The sequence below is a fragment of the Myotis daubentonii genome, chromosome 21 (genome assembly GCF_963259705.1).
Source record: "Myotis daubentonii chromosome 21, mMyoDau2.1, whole genome shotgun sequence".
Classification (NCBI taxonomy): domain Eukaryota; kingdom Metazoa; phylum Chordata; class Mammalia; order Chiroptera; family Vespertilionidae; genus Myotis; species Myotis daubentonii.
This window is the reverse complement of record NC_081860.1, coordinates 818,759-841,545: the sequence shown is the minus strand read 5'-3', so window position 1 is coordinate 841,545 and position 22,787 is coordinate 818,759. Positions and strand designations below refer to the sequence as shown.

Genomic DNA, 22,787 nt, shown 5'->3' with positions numbered 1-22,787 from the left:
TGTGTCGGGGAGACGGAGACGACAGGCAGGAGGGAAGGGATGGGGCGGAGCTGAGTGCAGGACAGGGGCTACCGGCCGGCCGTGGTGGTGGTGGTGGGGGGGGGAATTTCCAAGCGGGACAGGGATGTATTCTAGAAGGTCTCCAGCCACAGCCTTATGTACCTGCTTTCACTCTTTTCTCACTCGACAAACTCTGGCTAATCATCTCTACATCCATCCACCCATCCATCCACCCATCCATCCACCCATCCACCCATCCACCCATCCACCCATCCATCCACCCATCCACCCACCCATCCATCTGCCCATCCATCCACCCATCCACCCATCCATCCACCCACCCATCCACCCATCCATCCACCCATCCACCCACCCATCCATCTGCCCATCCATCCACCCATCCACCCATCCATCCACCCACCCATCCACCCATCCATCCACCCACAAATCCATCCATCCATCCATCCATCCATCCATCCATCCACCCACCCACCCATCCATCCATCCATCCATCCACCCACCCATCCATCCATCCATCCATCCACCCATCCATCCATCCATCCATCCACCCATCCACCCATCTATCCATCCATCCATCCATCCATCCATCCATCCATCCATCCATCCACCCATCCATCCACCCACCCATCTACCCACCGATTCATCCGCCCATCCATCCATCTGCCCATCCATCCACCCACCCATCCACCCACCCATCCACCCACCCATCCACCCACAAATCCACCCACCCATCCACCCATCCACCCACCCACCCACCCATCTATCCATCCATCCATCCATCCATCCATCCATCCATCCACCCATCTATCCATCCATCCATCCATCCATCCATCCATCCATCCATCCATCCACCCATCCATCCATCCACCCATCCATCCATCCATCCACCCATCTATCCATCCATCCATCCATCCATCCATCCATCCATCCATCCACCGATTCATCCATCCATCCATCCATCCATCCATCCATCCATCCATCCATCCATCCACCCATCCATCCATCCACCCATCCATCCATCCATCCATCCACCCATCTATCCATCCATCCATCCATCCATCCATCCATCCATCCATCCATCCATCCACCCATCTATCCATCCATCCATCCATCCATCCATCCATCCATCCATCCATCCATCCATCCACCCATCCACCCATCCATCCATCCACCCACCCATCCATCCACCGATTCATCCATCCATCCACCCATCCGTCCATCCATCCATTCAGACACCCATCCATCCGTCTACCCACGCAGGCCCCGCCCCCACCTCCCTGCGCCCAGAGCCGAGCCAGGAGCCCCGCCCCTGCCCGCCACAGGAGCCCCGCCCCTGCCCGCCAGGCCCCGCCCCTGCCCGCCAGGCCCCGCCCCCGCGCCTGGCCCGCACCCTGACCTCCGCGCGGGAGGAGCAGAGCCCGGAGCCGCCGCCGCCGCGATGTGGTCCGCGCTGCCGCTGCTCTGCGCCGGGGCCTGGCTGCTGGGACCCCGGGCCCCCGGCGCCGCCGGTCTGTACGTGGGCTTCTCAGGTGCGTGGGGGGGGGGGGTCCCGGGGGAGGATAGCGGGGTGCGGGCCGGGGTCCGACATCCAGACCCGCGCCCTGGGCGAGGGAGGGAGGGGGGACCCCGATCGGGAGCCCCCGCGGCCCCAGGCGCTGGGTCCGGCCCGGAGGGGTGCGCCGCGTGGGACGGAGAGGCTTGCGCGACCCGCGGGGCCGTGGACGGTGCGCGGGCCCCCCCGCCCCGCGGGGTGCAGAGGCCAGGGCGCCAGGGGAGCCCGCAGCCCCCGGTGCCCTCCACCCCGACCGGGGACCCGGGGACCCGGGGGCCTCGGATCTGAGCCTGCGGGGCCGGCGCGCGGCCTTCCCGGCCTCTCCCGGCGGCTCCTCCCCGGCCCGGAGCCGGGAAATCCCCAGGCGCGCCCGCCCCGCCCGGACCGACCTACCGCGGGCAGAGGGGGCGGGACGGCAGCTTCGGCCCCTGAAAACGGGGGTCACGGCGTCAAGGGGAGCCCCAGGGCTCCCCGTCTGAGCTGCTTGCCCCCCCACCCCCTGCTCCCCTGCGCTCGGCCTCAGCCCCCCCACCCCCCACCCACCACCCCCCACCCACCACCCACCGGAGCGAGACCTCGAGGCTGGGCCTGGCTTGCCTAGGACCCTGCCTTCCTCCCCCCGACCCCCCTTCATACAAGAAAGACCCCAATTTTACAAACTTGGACCCAGCTGCCCCCCATCCCCACCCCTAGGGCTATGCCAGGCCCTGGGAGGGTGGCCCGGGGACCCCCCCCAACTCCAGGGCTGGGCTTCCCTGTGCCAGGCCGGAGGGTAAATATTGGGGGGGTTTGTGGGCCATGTGTTCGGTCTCCGTGGCAGCCCCTTAACTCAGCCACTGGCCGGGTGCACACGCGTGAGGTCCTGCCTCCACAAACCATCGCTTAGGGGCCCTGGAGTCGGAATTCCACACTGATTTCCAGGGACCACAAACGCTAATTCCCCCCACAAGCCGTTCAAAACTATAAAAACAGGCCCCGGCCGGTGTGGCTCATCAGATAGCGCGTCGGTCGGCCCGTGGACTGAAGGGTCCCGGGTTCAATTCTGGGCCAGGGCACGGACCTCTGTGGCAGGCTCCATCCCTAGCCCTGGTTGGAGGGGCGTGCGGGAGGCAACCAGTGGATGTATCTCACATCGATGTTTCTCTCTCTCTCTCTCTCTCCCCTCCGCTCCCTTCCATTCTCTCTTGAAATCAATGGAAAAATATCCTCGGGTGAGGATTTAAAAAATAAAATAAAAAACCTGAGCCCTGACTGGTGTGGCTCAGTGGAGAGCGAGTCGGCCTGTGGACTGAATGGTCCCGGGTTCGATTCCGGTGAAGGGCATGTACCTGGGTTGCGGGCACATCCCCAGTGGGGGGCGTGCAGGGGGCAGCTGATCGATGTTTCTCTCTCATCATCGATGTTTCTAACTCTCCCCCTCCTTCCTCTCTGAAATCAGTAAAGATATATTTTTTTAAAAGTAAAATAAAAATAAAAACACCTGTAAAAATGGATAAAATCAGGCAGCAGGCCAGATGGGGGACCCCTGTTCTAGGCCGTCCCCAGGCAGTCTCCCCCCATTCCCCCACCCCCAAAACCCTTCTTCTTCCCTCCATCACAGGCTGTGGCTATGGATGTGGCTGGGGCTGGGCTTTCCCTGGCTTCTCCCACTGACCTCCCTCCCATCGTCCGGGTTTTCACACCCACGTGTTGCTTTTAAAACACCCCCAGCGGCCAACACACGCCAGCCGCCAGCCCAGCCGGTGGTCCCCCAATTCCACCTGTTCCCAACGCCGGTCCTGGGCCCCCTCTGAGATCCCCTGGGACCCAGTCTTTGGACCTCCCTCCGACGCCCGCCCCGGGGCAGGAGTTGGGGGGACGGGCATTTCCCCCCAGGTTTCCGGGACGGGTCTGTGACCCCCAAAGCGAGATCTAGATTCTGTACAGCAGAGATCTTCAAACTGGGGGGCGGACGCCGATCTGCAGGGGGACACACAGGAATTCCAGGGGATTCCACACCGACTAGGGGTCCCTTTCCAGGCCCTTGACTTCCGGGAAAGCGCCTGGAGGTGGGGGACCTCTCCTTCCATTGGTCCTAAATCTGAACTCGGGGGGCAGCAAACACCACGGCTCACGGAGACAGATCTAGGCTGGGTCAGTTTTTGGGGTTTTTTTAAAAATATATTTTATTGATTTTTTACAGAGAGGAAGGGAGAGGGATAGAGAGTTAGAAACATGGATGAGAGAGAAACATCGATCAGCTGCCTCCTGCACACCCCCTCCTGGGGATGTGCCCGCAACAAAGGTACGTGCCCTTGACCGGAATCGAACCCGGGACCCTTCAGTCCGCAGGCCGGCGCGCTACCCACTGAGCAACACCGGCCAGGGCGGGGTCAGTTCTTGAAGGGAGCTGATTTTCAGGAGGGAGGACCTCACGGGTTGTCAGCTGACGGGGTCCCAGGAGCAGGGCTGAGTGGTTAGGGCGCCGTGTGACTTGGGCGGGGTGAGGAATGCCTGGCATTGAGCAACGCCATTCTAAAAAGGGCTTTGCTGAGGTGGGAGGCGGTGGGTATGCACGTAGGTACGGCCCTGGAGGCAGACAGTGGGGAGGGGAGGGCCTTGGGGCGGGGGCGGGGATGGGAGGGAAAAAGACATACGCAATACTTTCAACTATGAAGAATAATTTTTTTAAATGGCCTTCCTGGTCCCAAGAGCAATAAACACTAATGTTTTCATTGCTTGTTGTTGTTGTTTTAAATTTTATTTTTATTGATTTCAGAGAAGGAGGAGGAGGGAGAGAGGGAGAGAAACATCCATGATGAGAGAGAATCCTGGATCGGCTGCCTCCTGCACGCCCCACCCTGGGGATCGAGCCCACAACCCGGGCATGTGCCCTTGACCGGAATCGAACCCAGGACCCTTCGGTCCGCAGGCTGGCGCTCTATCCACTGAGCCACACCGGCCGGGGCGGAAATGTACTCTTTTTGTCCTTGTTGCACGGAGCGAGGTGAGGGCGGAGATCGGTATAAACAGATGGTCCCTTGGGGTCCAGTTCTGAGGCGCGTGTGGGTGCAGATGGGGTTCAGGAGGAAGAGAAACTGGGTGAGACGCCCGACGCTGGGGGCAGGGCCTGTCTGCGTGCCGGGTGCCGGGTGTTAGTTAAATCACCCGGACTTACCACCCACCGCCCGTCACGCGAAGTCAGTCTCCTTTCACAGTGCCGGTGTGTGCAGGAAGCTGGAATACAGCCTTTGCCAGTCTTTCCATTTAAAATGAAGTTTTAGCCGAAACCGGTTTGGCTCAGTGGATAGAGCGTCGGCCTGCGGACTGAAGGGTCCCAGGTTCGATTCCGGTCAGGGGCATGTACCTTGGTTGCGGGCACATCCCCAGTGGGGGGTGTGCAGGAGGCAGCTGGTCGATGTTTCTCTCTCGTCGATGTTTCTAACACTCTCTCTCCTTTCCTCTCTGTAAAAACTCAATAAAATATATTTAAAAAATAAATAAATAAAAAAAAATAAAATGAAGTTTTAGAGCCCCGGGCGGTGTCGCTCAGTGGATAGAGTGTCAGCCTGCAGACTGAAGGGTCCCGGGTTCGATTCCCGGTCAAGGGCACAGGCCCGGGTTGCGGGTTTGATCCCTAGTCTGGGGCGTGCAGGAGGCAGCCGATCCAGGATTCTCTCTCATCATGGATGTTTCTCTCCCTCCCTCCCTCTCCCTTCCTCTCTGAAATCAATAAAGAAATATATTTTAGCCCTGACCGGTTTGGCTCAGTGGATAGAGCGTCGGGCTGCGGACTTAAGGGTCCCAGGTTTGATTCCGGTCAAGGGCACGTACCTTGGTTGCAGGCACATCCCCAGTGGGGAGTGTGCAGGAGGCAGCTGATCGATGCTTCTCTCTCATCGATGTTTCTAACTCCATATCCCTCTCCCTTCCTCTCTGTAAAAAAATCAAAAAAATATATTTTTTTTAAAAAAAAGAAATATATTTTAAAAAATAAAATGAATTTTTAGAGCCCTGGCCAGTGTGTCTCAGCGGACAGAGCGTCCGCAAAACCTGCCTGCGGACCGAAGGGTCCCGGGTTCGATCCCGGTCAAGGGCACGTACTACCTCGTTGGGTTGCAGGCTCCTCCCCGGCCCAGGCCCTGGACGGGGCACGTGCAGGAGGCAACCCATCGATGTGTCTCTCTCACGTCGATGTTTCTCTCTGTCTCTCCCTCTCACTTCCCCTCTCTCTAAAAATAATGGAAAAATACCCTCGGTTAAAAAGAAATGAATTTTTAGAGAAGTTAAACGTAACGGGGTGCGGGGTGGGGGACAGCAGGGGCCCGTGGACGACGGGCAGGCCCGGGTTTGTAAATAGGGTTTCGCTGGAACACACCCGCGGTGTGGCCAGGGCAGCGCTGAGAGGCTGTGACATAGACCACGGGATCGTGCAAAGGCTCAGACGTGTGCTGTCCGTCCTGTTCACGCAAAAACTGCTCATCGTTGGGAGTCTATAGAGTTATTTTTATTGATTTCAGAGAGGAAGGGAAAGGGAAGGAGAGATAGAAACATTAATGATGAGAGAATCATGGACCGGCTGCCTCCTGCACGCCCCACACTGGGGATGCAGCCCGCAATCCGGGTGTGTGCCCTGACCGGGAATCGAACCCTGACCTCCTGGTTCCTAGGCCGACGCTCAGCCCCTGAGCCACGCCGGCTGGCCGGCCGGGAGGAAGCATACAGATTTTTTAAATGAATTTCTTAGTGAGAGTCTCCTACAGAAAAGGCCTTTCCGTGACCTGCCGCTGTCCTGGCCTGCACGCCACCGGCTCAGGGCGCGAGCTTTCCCACGCCGACGTGGGTGCCGTCGCCGCCGCCCGCCTCGCTTTCCCTGTGGGGCTGGGCGTAGGTGGCACCATTTTGGGGCTTTAACTGTAGCCCAGTTTCCTGAGATGGAAATCGGTTCTCAAGGGCCTCCTTGGCCGTGACGCGCTGTCACGGTTGCCACCGCCTAATCCAGCTTTTTCTTTCCGCAGAGATGGTTCGCTTCAAGTCCTGGATGCTGCAGGTCGGTGCCCAACTTCTTCTTTCTGGGGTTTCGCCTGCCTCGGGGGCTTCCTGTTCCCAGGCCGGGCCCTGCCAGATGGGGGGGCGGGGGGGGAGGGGAGTTCCAGCCGTGGCCTCCGGTCTTTCCATCCGCGGGGAAGGGGCAGCTCAGTGACCTCCTTCCAGGGTCCCCAGGCGGGATATGGGCCGGCAGCCAGCCTCAGGGTTCATTCCCATTTTGGGTTGTTTTTTTAATATATTTTTTATTGATGTCAGAGAGGAAGGAAGAGGGGGAGAGAGAGAAACATCCATGATGAGAGAGAATCCTGGATCGGCCGCCTCCTGCACGCCCCCCACTGGGGATCGAGCCCGCAACCCGGGCCTGTGCCCTGACTGGGAATCAAACCCTGACCTGGTTCATAGGTCGAGGCTCAGCCACTGAGCCACGCCAGCCGGGCACCTTTGCCCTAAACTGGACCAGCACCAGAGGTGGTGCCCACGGCTGAGGGCACTGGCAGGTCCCTGTTCCGGGGCCCCTGGGGTTGGGGGGGCGATCGGGTGGCCGCCTGGGCTCCATCCTGGCCGCAGGTCCCTGGGGGCCGGGGGTCGCTCTGTAACGCCCTGATGTTGGCATCTGAGATCCAGGATGGCGGTGGGCAGCTGCCTGGGGCCGGGCCTGAGAACGGCTGTCAGCAAAAATGACCTCCATCCGCCGTCCTCGTAGGAAAGGGCGCCGACTCCTTGGGGAGCCGCGTCCGGTTCCGGGACTGAGCCGTCGGTTCCGGGACTGAGCTCCGCTGTGTTCTGTTTTAGCACCAGAAGGCGTACAGCACGGTGGAGTACCAGCACAGGCTGCAGACCTTCGCCAGCAACCGGAGGAAGATCGAGGCCCACAACGCCAAGAACCGCACGTTTAAAAGTACCTGGGGGGGCGGGAGGGGGTAGCTGGGGGGCGGGGGGGAGCTGGGGGGCGGGGGGGGAGCTGGGGGGCGGGGGGGGAGCTGGGGGGGCGGGGGGGGAGCTGGGGGGTGGGAGGGGGGAGCTGGGGGGCGGGTCTGGCCCCCTCTGGGGAGAGGGAACATCGGGTGCTGGGAGGAAACCCATCAGTGACACCCTCTCCTTCCACTTATTATCTTTTATAAGATTTTTTTTTTCTTTTTTTAAAAATTCTCCCCCGAGGATATGTTCCCATTGATTTGTAGGGAGAGTGGAAGAGAGAGGGAGAGACAGAGAGAAGCATCGATGTGAGAGAGACCCATCGATGGGTCGCCTCCTGCACGCGCCCCGACCAGGGCCCGGGCCGGGGAGGAGCCTGCCACCGAGGTCCGTGCCCTTGACGGGAATCGAACCCGGGACCCTTTGGTCTGCAGGATGATGCTCTATCCACTGAACCACACTGGCCAGGGCCCTCCGGGGTATTCTGAGGCACAGCCAGGCTTGACCTTGGGGCCCTGAACTGACCTTGGGGCCCTGCGTAGAGAGAGCATGGGGTTTCTTTCATTGTCTCTGTGTCTTTGTTCGTGACGCACGTCTTGGTCTTTTGTTGTAACTGTTCACTTTGGTCTTGTTTTTTTTTTCTTCTCTCGTTCAGTGGGAATAAACCCGTTCTCAGACATGACCTTCGCGGAATTCAAGCACAAGTACCTGTGGTCAGAGCCTCAGGTGGGTGCCGTGCGTCCTGACCGACCCGGAGTCCTTGCGCTCCGACATTGGGACGAACCGCACGGCCCCCTCCGACCCCCACCCCCCACCCGGCCGCCGCTGTGGGGGTGCCCAGGTCCTCGGGGACCCCGAGAGGCCAGCTCCCAGCAGCCCGCCCTCAGCCCACGCTCTCGCCTCAGCGCTGCGGACCCTGAACTTAGGGTTGCCGGGTAACGTGCAGTGCCCGGTTAAAAGTCAGATTTCAGATTGAAAGAATAAAAAGGGTAATGTTTTAGCACAAGTGCATCCTGAGCCCTGCATGGGGCACACACCACAGAGCTGGTCTTCTGCCTCAAATCCAGGTTTAGCTGGAGGAACTGTGCCCTTTAAAAAACATATATTTTTGCCGAAACCGGTTTGGCTCAGTGGATAGAGCGTCGGCCTGCGGACTGAAGGGTCCCAGGTTCGATTCCGGTCAAGGGCATGTACCTGGGTTGCGGGCACATCCCCAGTAGGAGATGTGCAGGAGGCAGCTGATCGATGTTTCTCTCTCATCGATGTTTCTAACTCTCTATCTCTCTCCCTTCCTCTCTGTAAAAAATCAATAAAATATATTTTTAAAAAAATAAAATAAATATTGATGTCAGAGAGGAAGGGAGAGAGAGAGAGAAAACATCCATGATGAGAGAGAATCGTGGATCAGCTGCCTCCTGCACGCCCCCCCCCCCCCCGGGGGATGGAGCCGCCACCCGGGCCTGTGCCCTGACCGGGAATCGAACCCTGACCTCCTGGCTCATAAGTCCACGCTCAACCACTGAGCCACACTGGCCGGGCGGGCGGGCGGGCGGGGGGGGATTCCAGGTTAAGGACCCGTATCTCCGTGAAAACGGTTGTGTCTGTTGTTCCAGAACTGCTCGGCCACCAAGAGCAACTACCTCCGGGGCCGCGGCCCCTACCCGGTCTCTGTGGACTGGAGGAAGAAAGGCCACTTCGTCTCCAACGTGAAGAACCAGGTGCGCCCGCCCCCCGCCCCCACCGCTGAGCCCCGGGGAACGGGGGGACAGGCAGGCAGGGCCTTATCGCCCCTCGCAGCCCCGTGAGGCAAGCACCGTCCTTCCGTTGAGCAAGTGATGAAACAGAGAGGACAGAACGGCCCAGGCACAGGGCTGGGGGGCAGGGCGGCCACGGGGAGCGGGGCCTGTGAGCGAGGAGGCCGGGCAGCGGCTGGGGCAGGGCAGAGGCTGCTGGGATGGAAGGACGGGGCGGGACAGGTGGGTCAGGTGTCTGGGTGGGGGGCGGGGGGAGGTTGTCTAGGAGACAGACAGGCTGGCTGGGCCTGGGCAGCCTGTGGCAGGGTTTGGGGAGTTGTTAGGGGTTTTTTGTTTGTTTGTTTTTCAAATACTAGAGGCCCGGTGCACGACATTGGTGCACTGGCGGGGCGGGGGTCCCTGCGCCCTCTCGCAGTCCGGGACCAGCTGTGAGCCCAGCTTCTGGCTGAGCGGCGCTCCCCCTGTGGGCGCGCACTGACCGTCAGGGGGCAGCTCCTGTGCTGAGCGTCTGCCCCCTGGTGGTCAGTGCGCATCATAGCCACCGGTCATTTCTTCGGTCGATTTGCATATTAGGGTTTTATTACATAGGATTGATTTTAGAGAGAGAGAGAGAGAGACATGGAAACATCCATGATGAGAGTCACGGATCGGCTGCCTCCTGCACGCCCCCCACACTGGGGATCGAGCCCGAAACCCGGGCATGTGCCCTGACCGGGAATCGAACTGTGACATCCAGGTTCATAGGTCGATGCTCTATCCACTGAGCCACACCGGCCAGGCATGGGGAGTTGTTAAAGTTAGGACTGTGGGTGGAACGCGATGGGAGGTGGAAAGATGAGAGAGAAGGTTCTAGAAACAGGACTTTGGTGAGTCCTGCTGGGAAGAGGGAGGAGAGCCGGGGCCACGGGGAGGGAGGGGTCGGCCCTGGCGGGACAGGGGCCAGCACCGAGCGTGCTCGGGTGCCTCCTCTGTGACGGGAGGTGGCGGTGAGGGTCAGAGGGGCCGAGGTGGGTGGGAGCCCGGGTCCCCAGGGGCTGCCCCGCGCGGGCCCAGTCACAGACCCCGCCCCCCGCCAGGGCGGCTGTGGTAGCTGCTGGACCTTCTCCACCACGGGGGCCCTGGAGTCCGCCATCGCCATCAGGACGGGCAAGATGCTCTCACTGGTAAGCAGCTGGCCAGGGGGTGGGCACAGGCGGGGCCTCCGCACGGCTCCGGCTTCAGCGAAGGCTGCCAGGCCGTCCACAGAGCAGAGCTGGGCATCCCCCGACCCCCAGCAGGAGGGCCCCGCCCCTGAAGGCCGTGCCAACCCCCTCCCGTGTGGGTACCAGGGCAAGGGGAGGAGGGGAGCCGGCCGCTCCCTGTCCGTGTGCCACCCCGGGACCCGGGACCACACGCCCGCAGCACGGCCCGCCCACCTGTCCCCTGCCCGGCTGCCAGTCGGCCGCCCAGCCCCTCCCACTCCTGTCGGCACTTCAGACACAGGGACGGCCCCCGCCTTCGGGGACGTGTTCTCCGTCTCAGACCCGGAGGCGGGGGGCGTGGCTCAGCGGGCAGCTCAGCGCCTGTGCCAGGGCCCCACCGCGCTCACCGTCGGCGTTCGCTCCCGCAGGCGGAGCAGCAGCTGGTGGACTGCGCCCAGAACTTCAACAACCACGGCTGCCAGGGGTACGCCCCCGCTCCGAGGGGACCTGGGGTGGGCCCAGCCGGTGCCCGGGGTGGGGGGGGAGGGTAAGCCCCGACACGCCCCGTGCCCGGGACTGGCCGGGCCCCCGCAGGGCGACCGTCCGAGAGCTCGGCCCGCGGGCCCGCCTGCCACCTGTGTGCCTCTCGCAGGGGCCTCCCCAGCCAGGCCTTCGAGTACATCCGCTACAACAAGGGCATCATGGGCGAGGACACCTACCCCTACCAGGGCAAGGTAACGCCGCGCCGCCCCCACCCGGCCTCTCCCTCCCCACCCCTCCTCAGGCCCAGGCCGCCCCTCCGGCCGGAACGCAGCACCCTCTGCCTCTTCAGGGCCACCCCTCCTCCTCCTCTTTTTTTTTTTTTTTTAATATATATTTTACTAGAGGCCCGGCGCACAAAAATCCGTGCACTCAGGGGGCCCTCAGCCCGGCCTGCGCCCTCTCGCAGTCCAGGAGCCCTTGGAGGATGTCTGACTGACGGCTTGGGCCCGCTCTTCCGCGGAAGGCAACTGGCGGGCTGATCACCACCACGGCCGCCTCCCGTGGCCTCCCTCTGCGTGAGGCGACCAGGGGGCCGATTGGGGGACAGCGAGTGGCCCGCCCCATCCCCGATCGCCCCTCCGCCACCACCGGTTGCCACCGCCGGCCCCCTGATCGCCGGCCCCTCCCTCTGCCCACTGGCACCCGCCTTGGCTGGCCTGGTGCTGCCTGCTCGCCAGCCCCGCCCCCCCACTGACCGGTCATTCGGTCGATTTGCATATTAGGCTTTTATTGTATAGGATTGATTTCAGAGAGGAAGGGAGAGGGAGAGAGAGAAACATCCATGATGAGAGAGAATCCTGGACTGGCTGCCTCCTGCACACCCCACACTGGGGATGGAGCCTGCAACCCGGGCCTGTGCCCTGACCGGGAATCGAACCCTGACCTCCTGGTTCCTAGGTTGACGTTCAGCCACTGAGCCACGCCAGCCGGGCCAGGTCCTGCCTCTGGTCACCTGACCTCCTCTCCCTCCACGTGACCTCCCGGGACTGAGACTGGCGCATCCCCCCCTCCATCCCCCGGCCCTGAGCTCCATCTCCCCATGTCCTGGGCCCTCCCTCCAGCCCCCCGCCGCTCCCACCAAGCACCCCACGGGCCCCCTGGGCGTGGCCACTGCAGGCCCGTCTCCTGCCGCTGGACTGCGAGCTTCTGCGCCCACCCCAGGCCCAGCCCATGCAGCGTCTGCTCCGTCCGTCCGTGTTGCCAGGCTGCGTGGGGGAGGCCCTCACCTGTGCCCCCCGCCCTTTGCCCTCAACAGGACGGCAAATGCAAGTTCCAGCCCGAGAAGGCCATCGCGTTCGTCAAGGACGTGGCCAACATCACCCTGGTGAGTCCCGCGCCCTCCATCCCACATGGAGGCCGCCGCCATCGGGCCCGCGGGCACGGCGGGCTTGCGTCCCTTAGATAACGGTGACTGGTCCCAGGAGAGCAGCAGGCAGGACCAGCGGGCGGGCAGACGCTCTGGCCCAGGTCTGCCCGAGTCTTCACAACCCAGTGTCCTCAGTTTTCTTGTCTGTAAAATGGGTTCAGTCATCGCCACCCTGCAGACGAGGTGAGCGTGATTGACGTCGGCGGGCGGGCGGGGGAGGGGGGGCCGGGGGCGGGCCTGAGAGCGCGAACGTGACCTCACTGAGCGGGAATGCGTCCCTAAGACCAGCCAGGTTCCGCTGCAGTGACGTCGCCTGGCTGAATGCAGAGTTTCAGCCTCTCGTGGGCACGTCCCCGGCTCAGGCAGGGCCAGGCCAGGAGGCGGGCACAGGGGTGCACCCATCATGCCCCTCAAAGTCTCCCAGCCAGGCCTCACCCCACGTGGGTGGGGAGCTGCCGGCAGGGTGAGCGGCCCCCGGTGACCCCGGGGTGGGGGGGATGCGTGTGAAGGCGGAGAGCGCGTCTCCGTGGGTGTGTAGGCGTGACGTGTGCACACGGGAGCGCCGGGCCGAGCACACGCGTGCCCACAGACGTGTGGGGCTCCTGTCTGTGCAGTAGCAGCCGCGACCAGGTGGGCAGGGCACGTCCAGGCGCTGTGCCCAGCACTCACCACGCATTACCTCCGAGGACACAGCCCTGGGAGACAGGGTCACCGTCACCTGCACCTCACGGAGCAGGAGCCGGCTCAGAGGGCGGGGTCACCTGTCCCCGGCCACAGGGGCAGCCGTTGTGAGCCGAGCTCACGCCATCCCAGGCCCCACGCCCTGTAGCAGGGATGTCTGTGAATATATCTCCCCAACACAGCCAGCTCCCCCCAGACACGCCCTCCGAGGCCGGGTGGCTCGGGGCGTTGATATCCTGCTCGGAGGGGAATCGGGGCTCCGTGGAACCCCTCTGCCTGGTTCCCAGGAGAGCCCTGTCCGTGGCCTGCGGGCCCCGAGGCGCCGGCCAGCGCTGGCGTCCAGCCCTCGCTGGCAGGGCCGCGGGAATGCGGGCAGGAATGCGGACACTCGCTCCTGCTGGGCCTGCCTTCCCGGCCTCCATCTGCCCTGACCCGTCCGGATCTCAGCCCGGCCCCTGGGAGGCAGGTCTGGCCCCAGCTCGGCTGACCCCCACCCTCAAGTCCACTCCCCGAGCGCCCAGCCAGGGGCCGGCTCCTTAGCTCGGCGACACCAGTGGGTTCCCAGCGTCCGGGACCCACCCTGAGGCGCTGATGACACGCCGGGGCTGCGGCCTGGGCCTGGGGACTTTCTGCAAACTCCCCGGGAGTTTCGGCGGTGGCTGGGCCACAGCCCAGACCCAAAGCCTCCCACTTCCTCCCGCGGCCTCCCCGGCCGGAGGGGACACGTCCTCTGGGCACTGGGCCTGGCTGGGTCTCCTTGTCCACCCCCCTTCCCCCCCACCAGGTTCTACCCCGCTCACGGCTCCTAACCTGGGGTCCCCCATGAAAGCTCCCAGCCTGGCTTTGCGGGGGGGGGGGCCTGCAGGGACAGCGTGTTGGGGGGATCACCGTCCGTGGCTCATGAGGGCCCAGCAAGTGGTCAGGAGTGACTGGGTGCAGGTTCCCCAGGAACCGAGCAGGAGGGAAAGGGGGGGCCAGGTGGACCCATCCAGGCAAGGCTGGGAGGTCAGGGGGCCAGGGCTGGGGAGGAGGGACCTGGGAGCCAGACAGAAAACCCAGCACGACCTGGCCCTTCCGGCATTAAGAGAGTGGGGGCCCCACGCTCCCCCCACATCTGCTGTGAGGGGCGGCTGGCGGCCCTTGGCAGCTGGCGGCCCTTGGCGGCTGGGTTTTGGTCTGAAACAAGGGTGGGGAACTTCGGGCCGCAGGGGGCCTGCACCATCACCCGGTCTGGCCCCGCCCAGGCTGCGGGCGAGTCCCTGAAATGCTTGACCCAGCGGGGCAGGCTCATGTTCAGGTGGGTAGTTCTGAATGGCCCTCCAGGGAGGCGACAAATATCCCGACGGCCCTTCGAGAGAAAAGGCTCCCCACCCCGACCTCTCCCCCCTCGGGGTCATCTGCACGGCCCGGGCCTGCCCCACCGACCGACCGTGGGGTGAGGAGCCTCAGCTTGGAGTGGGGCGGGGAGGGGACCCCCGCCCACCTGTCCGTCCGCCCCCAGAATGACGAGGAGGCCATGGTGGAGGCGGTGGCCCTGTACAACCCCGTGAGCTTTGCCTTCGAGGTGACCGGCGACTTCATGCAGTACCGGAAGGGCATCTACTCCAGGTGAGTCCGCCCTCCCCTGGCTACGCCCTCAGCCCCACCGCCCCCTGCACCGTCCAGACCAGGGGTCCTCAAACTTTTTAAACAGGGCCCAGTTCACTGTCCCTCAGACCGTTGGAGGGCCGGACTATAGTTTAAAAAAAAACTGAACAAATTCCTGTGCACACTGCACATATCTTATTTTGAAGTAAAAAAACAAAACAGGAACAAATACAATATTTGTATTTGCATGTGGCCCGCGGGCCGTGGTTTGAGGACCCCTGGTCCAGGCGCTGACGGGGGTGGGGGGGGGTTGGGGGGGGTCGGGCCCAGCGGTGCCAGGAACGCAGTTACACGTCAGCTGAACTAACACAGGGCCCCACAGCCTGCCCTCGAACGTCTTGCCATGTCTTTTATTTTTTTAATTGATGTCAGAGAGGAAGGGAGAGGGAGAGAGGGAGAGGAACATCCGTGATGAGAGGATCAGGGACCGGCTGCCCCCTGCACGCCCCACACTGGGGATGGAGCCCGCAACTCGGGACCCTTTGGTCCGCAGGCTGACGCTCTATCCGCTGAGCCACACCGGCCCTTTCTTGATGGAAACTAGTTCACGGTGGTCACGGGAAGCCTGTTGTTGGCTTGGAAATAAGCCCCAGGGCGGCCAAGCCCTTGCACAGCGAGCCCTTCTGTCCTCTCCCCACAGAAGGCTGAGGGCAGGGCCAGGCAGGGTGAGGGCGGGGCCAAGCAGGCTGAGGGCGGGGCCGGGCAGGGTGAGGGCGGGCCGGGCAGGGTGAGGGCGGGGCCGGGCAGGGTGAGGGCGGGGCCAGGCAGGGTGAGGGCGTGGCCAGGCAGGGCGAGGACGGGGCGAGGGCGGGGCCAGGCAGGCTGAGGGCGGGGCCAAGCAGGCTGAGGGCGGGGCCGGGCAGGGTGAGGGCGGGCCGGGCAGGGTGAGGGCGGGGCGAGGACGGGGCGAGGGCGGGACCAGCACCCTTTGCGTGAGCACAGCTGAGAGCCGGTGGCCCCTGGAGTGGAGGAGCCGATGCCGCCAGGGCCCCCCCTTCTGGGGGCACCGCGCGCCGCTGACGTGGAGCGTGTCCCTCCCGCTTCTGTGTCCCCAGCACTTCCTGCCACAAGACCCCGGACAAGGTGAACCACGCGGTGCTGGCCGTGGGGTACGGAGAGGAGAACGGGACGCCCTACTGGATCGTCAAGAACTCCTGGGGCCCCCAGTGGGGGATGAACGGGTAGGCGGCCCGGGCCCTGTGCTGGGGGAGGGGGGCGGCCCGGGCCCTGTGCTGGGGGAGGGGGGCGGCCCGGGCCCTGTGCTGGGGGGAGGGGGGCGGCCCGGGCCCTGTGCTGGGGGGAGGGGGGCGGCCCGGGCCCTGTGCTGGGGGAGGGGGGCGGCCCGGGCCCTGTGCTGGGGGAGGGGGGCGGCCCGGGCCCTGTGCTGGGGGGAGGGGGGCGGCCCGGGCCCTGTGCTGGGGGAGGGGGGCGGCCCGGGCCCTGTGCTGGGGGGAGCCCTGGGGGGCGGCCCGGGCCCTGTGCTGGGGGAGGGGGGCCTCCACGCCTAGGCCCCTCTAGCAGCCCCTCCCCGGTCCCGGTCCCGGTCCCGGGCCCAGATCTGAACAGTTCCGTCCAGGCAGCCAGTCTGTCCCTGACCGTGGGCTGACAGCCCCTCCTTGTGGGAGAAATGGGCTGGAACCAGGTGGCTGGGCACGTCGCAAGGTTTTTACTGATATTAGAGCGAGGGGAAGGGAGAGGGGGAGGGAGGGAGAGAGAGAATCACGCCCCCCACTGGGGACGGAGCCCGCAACCCAGGCCTGTGCCCTGACCGGGAATCGAACCCTGACCTGGTTCATGGGCCGACGCTCAGCCACTGAGCCACGCCGGCCGGGCCCCTTTGTCCGTGTCCTCACTTTGGGGGGGACCTTGTGGTAATGAAATAACTACAAGAGGGGCCCGCAGGGAATTCTGGGGGAAGTGAGAGAAGGGGGAGCTCACCAAGTCAGGCCAGTGATTTCCTGGAGATAAACAAGCCCAAGGCCACCGTTTTAGCCCCAACCCAGGGGCTAATGGTGGAGTCAAGTCCCGGGGGGCAGCGGACACCCCGGCAGGTCCGCCCGCCGCCAGGCCTCAGCCCGCCCTCCCCTCGCAGGTACTTCCTCATCGAGCGCGGGAAGAACATGTGCGGGCTGGCCGCCTGCGCCTCCTACCCCATCCCGCAGGTGTGAGCCGGCCGCAGCGGGGACCGCTGGCCCAGAGGGGGACGCCGGGGAGCCGGGCACTGGGCCGCTGGAGGCTGTCCTGCCCCGGGGACGCGGGGGAGCCCCCAGGCCTCGCTCTGCGGCGTCCTCACCCCGAGGGAGGAGGAGGAGGAGGAAGAGGAGGGAGAGGAGGGGGAGTTCCAGCCACCGGCCCACCTGCCTCCACCCAAAGCCGACCGACCACCAGCCGTGCCTTAGCCTGGATGTAAGGGCTCCAAGGATATTGTTCTCTATTCTATTATTTCCGAGGCCGCGTGCGCCCGCAGGGAGCACTGGGCCCTCCTGTGGCCTTTACCCAATAAACACTCAGCGAGCACCTCCCGGCCAGGCCTGCGCTGTGTGTGCTGCAGCGGACCCGATGGGCCGGCCCTGGGGGCACCGGCCTCCGAGGGGGGGGGGAGGGGGGGAGGGAGGGAGGGGGGGAGAGGGGCTGCCAGGGGTCTGGCGGGGCGACAGTGGGTGCTCGTGTTGGGTCTGCCAGGTGGGGCCCAGAGGGGAGAGCATTTCATGGCACCCGTGCCTGGGGCCTCTCGTCCCCCCTCCCGCCTCCTCCCTGTGCAGACACTGTCTTCGGTCCTGGGGTGACGGGAGAAAGCCCAGCCTTCCGGCGGGGACCGGCCCCCCACAGCAAACCCTCCAGTTTGTTTAGTTTATTCCACAAAACTGCCAACGGACCCAAAGCCGGTGACTCCTTTCCACGCGCCCCTTGCTCCCCGGACAGCGATGGACAGCGAGCCAGCGTGTGCGCCGCGTGCAGATGCCCCGACAGGGAGCCCGGGCGTGTTTCTGAGTCACAGACGCTTGTTAAACCTGAGCACCTCCCTTACTCCAGGCTCCCCTCACATAACCCCCCCCCCAGGTCCTCTAACGGCAACGCCCGCCCGCCGGTCCACACGCTGAGCTGAACGGGGGTCGGCCGGCTTCCACCCGCGGGCAGCGAGTCCAGGGAACGTGTTTTCGGCCCTTAACGAACTTCACGCTTTCAGTGGCTGTTTCAGCATCCTCGGTTTCCCACGGGTCTGGGTGGGAGGCCGTGTCACAGGGACTGGCTTGGGGGGACCGTGGGGGCGGGGACTGGGCAGACGGGGGTCCTTCCGGACGCGCTGGCTGCCAAGCCCCAGGCTGCTGCGCCCGCACGGAGGGGAGGAGGTGGTAAGGCGGCAGGAATTCCCGCTACAGCCCCCGGGGGCGAGCCCGGGACCCGGAGTCCGTGGCCTCCCTCCGTGGCAGCCACGCTGCCCACGTCAGCGCCTCCCACAGACCCTCCCCCCGTCAGCGCCTCCCACAGACCCTCCCCCCGCAGTGTCATCCCCTCACCTGTCGGGCGCCACCTTGTCCCACACGAGGCAGACACTGTGTGACCCCCGCCCCGTGTTCAGAGGAGGAAACGCATCGGCACAGAGTCGGGGTTCGCGCGAGTTGGCTCGCAGCCCCTCCCCTCTGCTGCCTCCAATGAGGCCCAGAACCCTGACTCTGAATGTAATTTGAAGCAACTCACATGGCTCCCGGGGAATGGGCCCCCAGTCAAGGTTAAGATTAGGTACTTTCCTTATCTAATTCTTGGTATATATTTTTTTTAATTTTTGTTTTAATTGAGAGAGGAAGGGAGAGCCCTGACCGGTGTGGCCCAGTGGATAGAGCGCCGGCCTGCGGACGGAAGGGTCCCAGGTTCGATTCCGGTCAAGGGCATGTACCTTGGTTGCAGGCACACCCCCAGTGGGGGGCGTGCAGGAGGCAGCTGATCGATGTTTCTCATCCATGTTTCTAACTCTCCCTCTCCCTTCCTCTTTTTTTTAAAAAAAAATATTTTTTTTTTTTACAGAGAGGAAGGGAGAGGGAGAGAGTGAAAGAGAGAAACATCCATGATGAGAGAGAATCACGGATCAGCCGCCTCCTGCACGCCCCCCACTGGGGATGGAGCCCACAACCCAGGCCTGTGCCCCGACCGGGAATTGAACTGGGACCTCCTGGTTCACAGGTCGGCGCTCAGCCACTGAGCCACACCGGTTAGGGCTGTTTTTAAATATTTTAATGTCAAGTGAGAGAAGGTGGGTCTGGGGGAGCCACCCTTTGCCCAGCCCCGTGGCCGTGGGAATGGAAACCCAGTGGCTTGCTCCAGGTGAACAGGGCACTGGCTGTCTGCGTGCAGCTCAGCAGAGCGGCCCTCTCCCGGACCCAGGGTGTGGGGTGACGGGTGCCCAGGCCCCCAGAGGGTGCCGGCAGGGCCAGCCCTGGGGGCACAGGCTTTTGGCGGGAAAGGCCCGCAGGGGACTGCCCAGGGGAGGAGATCGGACCCCAAGGCTGACCCAGGCCTGGAGCTGAAGGCCCAGGGGGCAGGCGGCTGCAGCCCCGGGGGATGTCCTGCTCTGATGAGCGTGACCCTGAGCAGTTTAGGGCGTCACATGGGGGGCCCTGCCGCCCTGTGCAGGCCCCCAGGGTGGGGAGACCCTCACAACAGGGACAGCTGTGGCCCCCACGACACCCAGCGTGCACACCTGTCGGGTTGCCATGTGGCTGTGGAGGGGGGAGTGGCCCCCAAATTCCCAGACAACCGGGGGTGGGGGGAGGCAGGAACGAGACTCCCTGCTTATCGGTCACCTGGGAAGCTGGAGGGAAGGCGCGTGGCCCAAGTGGGTAACACGGATCACATCGGGGCCCTGAGCCCCAGGCCCGCCCTCCACCTGGCTCTGGGGTCTCTGCTTTGGGGTCCGCGATGCGGGGCCCGCAGGGCGGTCAGAGCACGTGCCCAAGCTCAGGTCCGGGACGAACCAAACCGCCCTTCTCCTGACGCTCACACACGCACAGCTCAGCCGGGTGCCCACAGGGTGCCCGGGTGTCCACGCGCGGACACACACGTGGGCCCCACCCCTCCCGGCAGCGGGAACCCATCCCGGCTCAGCCGCCCCGTCTGTCCATCCATCCGTCCAGACAGAAGCCTCGCCCGTCTGTTCTTCCGAAACCACTGGGGCTCTCGGTTCTCCTTCCTCACTTTCAATTCCTTTTTCTATTTTTGTTGCCAATCTTTCCGGAGCAGTGGTTCTCCACCTCCTGGCCCTTTAAATACAGTTCCTCCTGTTGTGACCCAACCATAGAATTATTTTCGTTGCTACCTCATCACTGTCATGTGGCTCCTGTGATCAATTGTCATGTAAATATCCGATCTGCAGGATGGTCTTAGGCGACCCCTGTGAAAGGGTCGTTCGACCGCCAAAGGGTCGCGGCCCCCAGGTTGAGAACCGCTGCCCTAGATGTTGAAACAGGAGCAACAGGCCCCAAGATGTTCCTCTTACTTTCCCTTTTCCCCACGGGCGCCGGGGCCGCCCCGCCCTCCGCCGGGCTCATCGAAAAGCAGGACGCTGAACCTGGTACCGCCCCCTGTGGGGTGCAGCCCCGACCCCAGGGAACAGCTCCAGGGGGACCTGCACCCGCCGAGAACAGGGCTCGACTCGGCGTGGGAACGGGCGACTGGACTTTCCCCCAGCCAGGCGCACACGCCTGCTGCCCCTGGAGCGCTGGGCGCAGGAGCCACGGGACGAACACAGGCTCTGCTTCACTGCTGGACTCACGGACAGGGCCCACCTCCCCCGGAACCCGGGCCCCAGGGCCCACCTCCCCCAGAACCCAGGGCCCACCTCCCCCGGAACCCGGGGCCCACCTCCCCCGGAACCCGGGCCCCAGGGCCCACCTCCCCCGGAACCCAGGGCCCACCTCCCCCGGAACCCGGGACCAGGGCCCACCAGCAGACACAGAGGGACAGCCAGGGCCCCAGCTCATCTCTGTCCCCCCGGCCTCAGCGGGAAGGGGAAGGCGGGGTGGCCATGGTCGTTGGCCAGGGACCAGCCCAGCGATTCATACAAACGCCACGGGTGTGTCGACGCTCCCCAATATTCCACGCGCACATCTCGCCCGATTGTTAGCAAACGTGGAGCCGACAGCTTTACACACGGCGTCTGCACACGCGTGAACAGCGAGTGCTACTCCGACGGGCTGAAGCGCTAGTCACTACCCAGGGCGCCGCTTCAGCACCGATGGTCCGGAAAGTTCACTTTTAAAAGAACTGCCCGTCGGGGCAAACGTGAAAGCACGCCCCCGACCCGAAGGCAATGTGTGTGCACTGTCCGGGGTGGGGCAAAAGCAGGCTTACAGCTGTGAGCAGCGGACGTTTATTCTTATTTACTAGAGGCCCAGCACGTGACATCGCCAGACCCGGACCCGCCGTGCCAGGGGGGACCCAGAAACCCGCCGCACCGCCAGACCCATCAGTGCACCTCCTGGCGACCGGTCGCTCGGTCGTTCCGGCCACTGGCCTTTTATGATACAGACGGTACCGTTTTCCGTAAGAACATTGTAAACCGTTCGCCCCACCCTGCGTAGCAAGGAAACGCTAAGACCTCACTTGTGAACAGCCCTGGGCCTTTAACCGAAGGGCAGCAGTAACGAGACGGAGGTGAGAAGCCAAGACTGTCGCAGCCTCGACGTCAGCAATGCACCTCCCCGTCCTTCAAGTCTGTTCCTTCCGTTTGACGGGGTCACCGGTTCAAGGAATAGGCTGAACCCCACGAATCTAGGTCCCGGGACCTGAGGCAGCTGATGCAAAGGTCTCCGACTTGGCCGCGACTCACATGTGCTGGTGAGTTTAACGAAGACGAGAAGTGCAAATAGAAATAAAGACCTGGGTTTAAAAATATATTAGAACAAAATGGCTCAAAAAACTTTAACTACGTTGACGGATGTTAGAGTTCCCGACCGTTTCACAGTCTGTTTTCAGTATCAGATCACGCTGTGCACCTGACACTCGCATGTCAGTACCTCACAAAACGGCCTTCATATGAGTCTCACTTCAACTTCTGGTAACACATTAGGACCAGCGCGGCCTGTGTTTAGCTCCAGTTGCTCTGATGGTCGCACGAGTTACTCTGGAGTCACATTCAGAATTACTGTCAGCCCTGGGTGGTGGCTCGGCTGGCTGGGCGCTGTCCTGTGCACCCAAAGGTTGCCAGCTCCATCCCTGGTAGGGGGCGTGCAGGAGGCAGCTGGTGGATGCGCTCACATCCATCAATCTCTCCCCCTCCCTCCCTCTAAAAAAAAAAAAAAATCAATTAAAAAAAAAAAAGGATGACTAAATTAAAAGAACACTTCACAGATTTTATGTCCAGGAAGACACTGCCTTCTTTAGCATCCGCGGGGAAACCTATCCGTGTTCTGCTCTTACACTGTATTTAAGCGGTTGTGGGGGGCTAGTGAACAATGAAATACCCAAGATTTCAGGCACCGTGAGTGTGGGTACACCTAACCCAGTGGTCGGCAAACTCATTCGTCAGCAGAGCCAAATGTCAACAGTACAACGACTGAAATTTCTTTTGAGAGCCACATTTTTTAAACTTAAACTCTATAGGTAGGTGCACTGTTATTCACTTCATGAGGGTCCTCCTAGGCTGGCCTTTGCTAAAAGCGTCCTCAATCTGAGGGAGGTACGTGCGCTGAGGTCGACCCCTTCCACCTCTCCCATCCACACTCGTTTTGTAGACCTGTTTCAGAGAGACGAGTGTGGATGGGAGAGTTGGGAGGGGTCAACCTCAGCGAACGTACCTCAGAACAATGTATCTCCCTGCACTGCGCTGCGTATCTCGTGGCCCAACCGACCGACACCCCCCACTTCTTCTAACGCCACTTCTCCAAAATAAACTCGTCCAGGCCGAAAACCGACGTCTGCGCATGGGCCACGAAGTTTCCATCGCACTGTACGTGCGCGCCCGCACGTGGTATTTTGGGGAAGAGCCACACTCAAGGGGCCAAAGAGCCGCATGTGGCTCGCAAGCGGCGGTTTGCCGACCACGGCCCTAAACAATGATGGACAGCAAGCTGTCACTCAGGTGAAAATCCCTCAACACTCAGAAT

The 22,787-nt window shown here is 63.0% G+C and overlaps 2 protein-coding genes across 2 annotated transcripts in view; one reads left to right on the top strand and one right to left on the bottom strand.

Annotated features, from left to right (window-relative positions):
- The window catches only part of TMED3 (transmembrane p24 trafficking protein 3), a 230,681-nt gene that overhangs the window by 83,749 nt on the left and 124,145 nt on the right, over positions 1-22,787 (bottom strand). The gene's annotated exons all lie outside the window — the stretch shown is intronic.
- CTSH (cathepsin H) lies at positions 1,389-17,205 on the top strand. The gene is made up of 12 exons (XM_059677925.1): positions 1,389-1,550; positions 6,571-6,602; positions 7,394-7,499; positions 8,172-8,242; positions 9,130-9,234; positions 10,347-10,433; positions 10,880-10,935; positions 11,104-11,185; positions 12,250-12,318; positions 14,543-14,649; positions 15,744-15,869; positions 16,781-17,205. The coding sequence occupies exons 1-12, from the start codon at positions 1,460-1,462 to the stop codon at positions 16,854-16,856; spliced, it is 1,008 nt and encodes a 335-aa protein (XP_059533908.1). The 5' UTR covers positions 1,389-1,459; the 3' UTR covers positions 16,857-17,205.